At 23.6% G+C, this 9,169-nt stretch overlaps 1 protein-coding gene across 1 annotated transcript; it reads right to left on the reverse strand.

Annotated features, from left to right (window-relative positions):
- Positions 1 to 5,208: 5,208 nt before the first annotated feature.
- Positions 5,209 to 5,793, reverse strand: LOC129907709 (uncharacterized protein DDB_G0287625-like; the record flags this gene model as incomplete). The annotated part of the gene is made up of 1 exon (XM_055984037.1): positions 5,209 to 5,793. A coding segment is annotated over one exon (585 nt), but the record flags the coding sequence as incomplete, so codon positions are not given.
- Between the last annotated feature and the right edge of the window lie 3,376 nt (positions 5,794 to 9,169).

A 9,169-nucleotide genomic window follows, 5' to 3' on the forward strand; every position in this document is an offset into this window, starting at 1 on the left:
TGCCGGCAAAATTGTTAGAAGAAAAAACAAAATAAAAAAAAAAGTAAACTAAGACTAAGATGATTATTAATAGAATATTAGAAGCTGAAGATGGAACTAAATCAAAATCAATCAAATGCAAAGGTAAGAAGAAACGAAATTCCAGAATGAAGAAGAAAAATAATTGTGTAAAATGGTGGAAGACCGCCCAGCCATATGGAATCTCGGTGACAAATCTCATAGCAACACGGAGGCGGTTTATTCGGCGACAAAATTCATTTGCACGGCCATTTATGGACGAAAAGTCATGAAATTTGGTACACGGAATGATTATAGTATGCAGAATACGAAAAGGCTGTTTTTAAGTTTTTAAGTTTCAATGTTCAATAAAACTGAGAATTTATTTTTTCCGTAAACCAAAATATACTTTTCTAATAGATTTTAGCGTTTTAAATTCAAATCCGGAGTCAAAAAAAATCTATGACGTCACGTTTCGAAGATAAAAATTAATTTTGATCTGCTTATATCTCAAAAACGTGACGTCATAGATTTTTTTTGACTCCGGATTTGAATTTAAAACGCTAAAATCTATTAGAAAAGTATATTTTGTTTTACGGAAAAAATAAATTCTCAGTTTTATTGAACATTGAAACTTTTCATTATATCATGTTTTCTTATATTTACTTAAAAACATAGTTGGCAACCATATAACCCCGATATTTTCAATTTTCTTATGAAACATAAATAGAAGAGGTCTTAAAGTGTGTTTTACTAAATTGGCATTTTTTGGACTTTGTTCTCAATTTTTTTTGATTTTTTTGTAAAGAATATGAATCTATGAGTTCTAAATCTTAAATCTAACATCTTTTTGACATGAATTAAGCCCAATTTCTAGCTTATATACTGTTTTTAAAATGAAAATTCTATTTTAACGCTCATTCTTTCCGCCATTTTGGAGCCGCCTTTTCGTATTCTCCATACTATAATCATTCCGTGTACCAAATTTCATGACTTTTCGTCCATAAATGGCCGTGCAAATGAATTTTGTCGCCAAAAACGTCAAATGGCACCACTGTGTGGTGGCATATAGCCAGAGAAATGAATAAAACAGGTCTGTTAACTTATATTTACCTATTTAAATAAAAAAAATAATATTCTGGTTTTTAATAGTGGAAGAGTGCAAGACGACTTGGAAGTCACTTCGCGGAAGCCTTCGCTACCACACTTCGGCAAAAAAAAAAAATTGAAATCTGGAAGTGGTGCAACTTCGGTCGGTGCCGATGAAGAACATCTGTCCGATGAACAAGGCGTGGACTCGGAATTTTCCGAAAACCTGTCCTTCCTTGGTTCAATTTCCGAGAAGCGCTTGTAAGTACTAACATTTATCAATTACAAATTGTCAATAAATACAAAAAGACACATTTCATTATATTCAACACAACATTTTCAAGCATCGAGTCCGAAAACTCTTTTTCGACATCCACCCAAAAAGAGGGTGAAGTGTTATCTTCGAGCTACAGCTTTTTAAGTTATACATATATTGTAATTTTGGTGTTGGACAAATTTGTAAACAATTGTTTTAACTTCAGAGCCCTAAACCGCAGAAGAAGGAACCAATAGTAGAAAATATGACGATGCTTACCGACACTGTATCTGAGCTTATTGGTATGAGAAGATCGGAAGCGCCATCACAGCAGCCCCTGGAAAACTACACCCTTCTAGCAAATCTAGATAGTGTTTTTAAGCAACTGCAACTGAAGACTTGGGACTCAGCTTCCAGAAACAGGCAGTTGCAGAGCTTCGTAAGCTTAGAAACCATGGTTTCAACTAAACAAACTAGAATATGATATGTTGGGAATGCTTTTTACACTAGCCCAAAAAATTAAGGGAACAAAAAAAATCGTTATTTTTTTAGTGATTTTTGATAGGCTGTATCTCAGTTAAAAATAATCGCATCCTGACAAAATAAAAATCATGTGAAAGCTCTATTCTTCTTGTTTTAGGATTAAATGTTAAAATATTTTCTTTCTAACGGTAAAATAGCTAAATCGTTGAAACTGTTCAAAAACTAAAATTTTTCAATTTTTTTTTGTTTTTACTTTTCTCCTAAGAATGTAGGAAAATTTTTTCTGATCAAATGATTATTATTTTTAGAAAAGTTATTTATTTGGCTTTAAGATTCATTTTGTTTCAAACTTCCACGATTTTTTTAGACTGCAAAATCGGCCATCAAACCAAAAACCATACTTTTGACTTTTACTATCAATATCTCAACAACGGATAACTGTACAGAATATTCAAAGGCACATTTAAAAACTTCATTCAATTCTCTACAAAGAAATTAAGTTTTCTTTGTCAAACAAAATGTTTCCTTATTTTTGAGATTAATTTAGAAAAGCCATTAAAATATGCATTTTTACGGTTTTTTAGAAAATGTAACGCTATTTAATTTCTATGGGTAATAAGATTAAACTGAGGCTTAATTATTGAAGCTTAATATAATTCAATTAAAAAGTTAATAACTTTTTATTATTAAAAAGTTAAAGTGACCTCAACTCCATATGCGTTTCGCCCAGGTATGACAGTGGGCTCATCAGTTAGATGATGTCATACCCTTACTAAGACGCAAAAGCTTAATATATCTGAAATTAATATGCCAAGTTTCAGACTTATTCATCAAGCAGTTTTTCTGTTGTGAGGGTTTGAACTTTTGAGATGAAATAAAACACCATATTTCTGCATGTCTAAATGACTTACTTCTTGTAACTTTTTTATAAGCAAAATCAAATTCTTTTGAGTTTATTTGAACATTTTATTGATAAATATCGTTTAAATTATAGATAAACCAAAGAAAAACAAAAAATTTCAAAATTAGGAAAAATATTCAAAAATGGTATAAAAAGCTTTTTTTTCAAAATTTAAGTTTTTTTGAAAACTTTTAATTTTTTTGGTTGATCTTAAATTTAAACGATATTTATCAATAAAATGTTCAAATAAACTCAAAAAAAAAATTGATTTTGCTCATAAAAAAGTAACAAGAAGTAAGTCATTTAGAACTTTGTTTGAAAAAAAAAATTTCTTTGTAGAGAATTGAATGAAGTTTTTAAATGTGCCTTTGAATATTCTGTACAGTTATCCGTTGTTGAGATATTGATAGTCAAAGTCAAAAGTATGGTTTTTGGTTTGATGGCCGATTTTGCAGTCTAAAAAAATCGTAGAAGTTTGAAACAAAATGAATCTTAAAGCCAAATAAATAACTTTTCTAAAAATAATAATCATTTGATCAGAAAAAATTTTCCTACATTCTTAGGAGAAAAGTAAAAACAAAAAAAAATTGAAAAATTTTAGTTTTTGAACAGTTTCAACGATTTAGCTATTTTACCGTTAGAAAGAAAATATTTTAACATTTAATCCTAAAACAAGAAGAATAGAGTTTTCACATGATTTTTATTTTGTCATGATGCGATCATTTTTAACTGAGATACAGCCTATCAAAAATCACTAAAAAATCACGATTTTTTTTTGTTCCCTTAATTTTTTGGGCTAGTGTATTTTTGTTATCCTTGCAAATATTATATTTTTTTAGCATGTACAATTTTTAATTTAAGAACTTAACAAAAATTAATATAATTGAGAGTACAAATGGAAAAATTGAAAAAAAAAAAACATCATTAAATACAGATATTATAGTTGAATTTGTATGGTTAAATTGAAAGAAGTAAAAGGGACATAAAAGTAAAATCAAGTAAGTACTTATGGATGTGAATTGTTAAGAAATAAACACCACACAAGTTCATAAGGAGATTTTCACCTGCTTTCCACCCTCCAAATGTTTCACCCTACGAAGGTCGGCCTTATTTGTCTCAGTTCTAATTCCAACCCTCTGACAAAAAGAAACCAATATGCCTTTAATACAAATGAGTGTGAAAACACTCATAATTCATTAGACAAACATTTAACGATTTCCGACCCCCTTTCAACATATTCGTTAGTGCAAAAGGAAGATGCTTCAAAGCTTTCTCAGGTTTCCTCTAAGCCCTCCAATACAAAAATGTAAACACACAGTAAACCATATTCATCTCGGTTCCATACGACCGCAACACTTATTGTTTTCATTAAAAACCATCATCAGTTTCATTGAAAACAAAAGCCCGGCATCCCTTTCCTGGCTAAACTGCTTGTGGTAGAGGGATGTTTCAAACGTCCCTAAGTTCTAATTTCATACTTCTAAACAATAGTATAAGCCATTTTAAGTTCAAAATTTCGAAAATAATTATTATTCAGGAAAAAATTTATTATTATTATCATTATTATTATTATTATTATTATTATTATTATTATTATTATTATTATTATTATTATTATTATTATTATTATTATTATTATTATTATTATTATTATTATTATTATTATTATTATTATTATTATTATTATTATTATTATTATTATTATTATTATTATTATTATTATTATTATTATTATTATTATATTATTATTATTATTATTATTATTATTATTATTATTATTATTATTATTATTATTATTATTATTATTATTATTATTATTATTATTATTATTATTATTATTATTATTATTATTATTATTATTATTATTATTATTATTATTATTATTATTATTATTATTATTATTATTATTATTATTATTATTATTATTATTATTATTATTATTATTATTATTATTATTATTATTATTATTATTATTATTATTATTATTATTATTATTATTATTATTATTATTATTATTATTATTATTATTATTATTATTATTATTATTATTATTATTATTATTATTATTATTATTATTATTATTATTATTATTATTATTATTATTATTATTATTATTATTATTATTATTATTATTATTATTATTATTATTATTATTATTATTATTATTATTATTATTATTATTATTATTATTATTATTATTATTATTATTATTATTATTATTATTATTATTATTATTATTATTATTATTATTATTATTATTATTATTATTATTATTATTATTATTATTATTATTATTATTATTATTATTATTATTATTATTATTATTATTATTATTATTATTATTATTATTATTATTATTATTATTATTATTATTATTATTATTATTATTATTATTATTATTATTATTATTATTATTATTATTATTATTATTATTATTATTATTATTATTATTATTATTATTATTATTATTATTATTATTATTATTATTATTATTATTATTATTATTATTATTATTATTATTATTATTATTATTATTATTATTATTATTATTATTATTATTATTATTATTATTATTATTATTATTATTATTATTATTATTATTATTATTATTATTATTATTATTATTATTATTATTATTATTATTATTATTATTATTATTATTATTATTATTATTATTATTATTATTATTATTATTATTATTATTATTATTATTATTATTATTATTATTATTATTATTATTATTATTATTATTATTATTATTATTATTATTATTATTATTATTATTATTGTTATTATTATTATTATTATTATTATTATTATTATTATTATTATTATTATTATTATTATTATTATTATTATTATTATTATTATTATTATTATTATTATTATTATTATTATTATTATTATTATTATTATTATTATTATTATTATTATTATTATTATTATTATTATTATTATTATTATTATTATTATTATTATTATTATTATTATTATTATTATTATTATTATTATTATTATTATTATTATTATTATTATTATTATTATTATTATTATTATTATTATTATTATTATTATTATTATTATTATTATTATTATTATTATTATTATTATTATTATTATTATTATTATTATTATTATTATTATTATTATTATTATTATTATTATTATTATTATTATTATTATTATTATTATTATTATTATTATTATTATTATTATTATTGACTTTTGTAAGAATTCTCAGCTGCTATGGAGCTGGAAAAGTACCTATCCCGGGCTATGCCAAGGGATTAGGCTCTGTTGGAGCATAGACCATGTTCTAGCCCTTTTGTTGTGGTTGGCTGCATCATGGTTGTTCCAAATAAAACAAAAATATGTATTTCGAATTGTTTTTGTTGTTGTTTGTTGTTAAATTACGGTTGCTGTAGGAATTTTCGCATTATTCTGCAAGTACTTAGTATGACTGATTTCGAGATTTCGTGAATTAAGTGTTGGCATTTTATATTCTCAAGCTCAGCTCTCACAGTTTTTGCAATTATTCCCGTACTAGTTTTGATTATAGGCACAACTCGGATTTCCGTGAGTCTTTCTCGCTGTTTTATTTCATGTGCGAGTTCAACGTATTTCCCTATTTTCTCGGCAAAAGTACGATTGGCGTTAGATGACAGTGGGACGGCTATGTCTATGAGGAATCCCTTTTTATTAACTTTATCTATCCATACTATATCCGGTCTGTTTGCCAAAATTGTGTGGTCAGTTGTCAGTTCCCGGTCCCAGTAAAGCTTAAAACTTGGACTAAGCAAAACTCCATGAGGCTGGTATTTATAGTATGGCATTTTAATGTCTATAAGATTACACCGCAATGCCAACTCTTGGTGATTTTAGCTATTCTTCTTGTTTTAGGATTAAATGTTAAAATATTTTCTTTCTAACGGTAAAATAGCTAAATCGTTGAAACTGTTCAAAAACTAAAATTTTTCAATTTTTTTTTGTTTTTACTTTTCTCCTAAGAATGTAGGAAAATTTTTTCTGATCAAATGATTATTATTTTTAGAAAAGTTATTTATTTGGCTTTAAGATTCATTTTGTTTCAAACTTCCACGATTTTTTTAGACTGCAAAATCGGCCATCAAACCAAAAACCATACTTTTGACTTTTACTATCAATATCTCAACAACGGATAACTGTACAGAATATTCAAAGGCACATTTAAAAACTTCATTCAATTCTCTACAAAGAAATTAAGTTTTCTTTGTCAAACAAAATGTTTCCTTATTTTTGAGATTAATTTAGAAAAGCCATTAAAATATGCATTTTTACGGTTTTTTAGAAATGTAACGCTATTTAATTTCTATGGGTAATAAGATTAAACTGAGGCTTAATTATTGAAGCTTAATATAATTCAATTAAAAAGTTAATAACTTTTTATTATTAAAAAGTTAAAGTGACCTCAACTCCATATGCGTTTCGCCCAGGTATGACAGTGGGCTCATCAGTTAGATGCTGTCATACCCTTACTAAGACGCAAAAGCTTAATATATCTGAAATTAATATGCCAAGTTTCAGACTTATTCATCAAGCAGTTTTTCTGTTGTGAGGGTTTGAACTTTTGAGATGAAATAAAACACCATATTTCTGCAGGTCTAAATGACTTACTTCTTGTAACTTTTTTATAAGCAAAATCAAATTCTTTTGAGTTTATTTGAACATTTTATTGATAAATATCGTTTAAATTATAGATAAACCAAAGAAAAACAAAAAATTTCAAAATTAGGAAAAATATTCAAAAATGGTATAAAAAGCTTTTTTTTCAAAATTTAAGTTTTTTTGAAAACTTTTAATTTTTTTTGGTTGATCTTAAATTTAAACGATATTTATCAATAAAATGTTCAAATAAACTCAAAAAGAATTTGATTTTGCTCATAAAAAAGTAACAAGAAGTAAGTCATTTAGAACTTTGTTTGAAAAAAAAAATTTCTTTGTAGAGAATTGAATGAAGTTTTTAAATGTGCCTTTGAATATTCTGTACAGTTATCCGTTGTTGAGATATTGATAGTCAAAGTCAAAAGTATGGTTTTTGGTTTGATGGCCGATTTTGCAGTCTAAAAAAAATCGTAGAAGTTTGAAACAAAATGAATCTTAAAGCCAAATAAATAACTTTTCTAAAAATAATAATCATTTGATCAGAAAAAATTTTCCTACATTCTTAGGAGAAAAGTAAAAACAAAAAAAATTGAAAAATTTTAGTTTTTGAACAGTTTCAACGATTTAGCTATTTTACCGTTAGAAAGAAAATATTTTAACATTTAATCCTAAAACAAGAAGAATAGAGTTTTCACATGATTTTTATTTTGTCATGATGCGATCATTTTTAACTGAGATACAGCCTATCAAAAATCACTAAAAAATCACGATTTTTTTTTGTTCCCTTAATTTTTTGGGCTAGTGTATTTTTGTTATCCTTGCAAATATTATATTTTTTTAGCATGTACAATTTTTAATTTAAGAACTTAACAAAAATTAATATAATTGAGAGTACAAATGGAAAAATTGAAAAAAAAAAACATCATTAAATACAGATATTATAGTTGAATTTGTATGGTTAAATTGAAAGAAGTAAAAGGGACATAAAAGTAAAATCAAGTAAGTACTTATGGATGTGAATTGTTAAGAAATAAACACCACACAAGTTCATAAGGAGATTTTCACCTGCTTTCCACCCTCCAAATGTTTCACCCTACGAAGGTCGGCCTTATTTGTCTCAGTTCTAATTCCAACCCTCTGACAAAAAGAAACCAATATGCCTTTAATACAAATGAGTGTGAAAACACTCATAATTCATTAGACAAACATTTAACGATTTCCGACCCCCCTTTCAACATATTCGTTAGTGCAAAAGGAAGATGCTTCAAAGCTTTCTCAGGTTTCCTCTAAGCCCTCCAATACAAAAATGTAAACACACAGTAAACCATATTCATCTCGGTTCCATACGACCGCAACACTTATTGTTTTCATTAAAAACCATCATCAGTTTCATTGAAAACAAAAGCCCGGCATCCCTTTCCTGGCTAAACTGCTTGTGGTAGAGGGATGTTTCAAACGTCCCTAAGTTCTAATTTCATACTTCTAAACAATAGTATAAGCCATTTTAAGTTCAAAATTTCGAAAATAATTATTATTCAGGAAAAAATTTATTATTATTATCATTATTATTATTATTTATTATTATTATTATTATTATTATTATTATTATTATTATTATTATTATTATTATTATTATTATTATTATTATTATTATTATTATTATTATTATTATTATTATTATTATTATTATTATTATTAATTATTATTATTATTATTATTATTATTATTATTATTATTATTATTATTATTATATTATTATTATTATTATTATTATTATTATTATTATTATTATTATTATTATT

Source organism: Episyrphus balteatus, chromosome 1 (assembly GCF_945859705.1).
Source record: "Episyrphus balteatus chromosome 1, idEpiBalt1.1, whole genome shotgun sequence".
NCBI lineage: Eukaryota > Metazoa > Arthropoda > Insecta > Diptera > Syrphidae > Episyrphus > Episyrphus balteatus.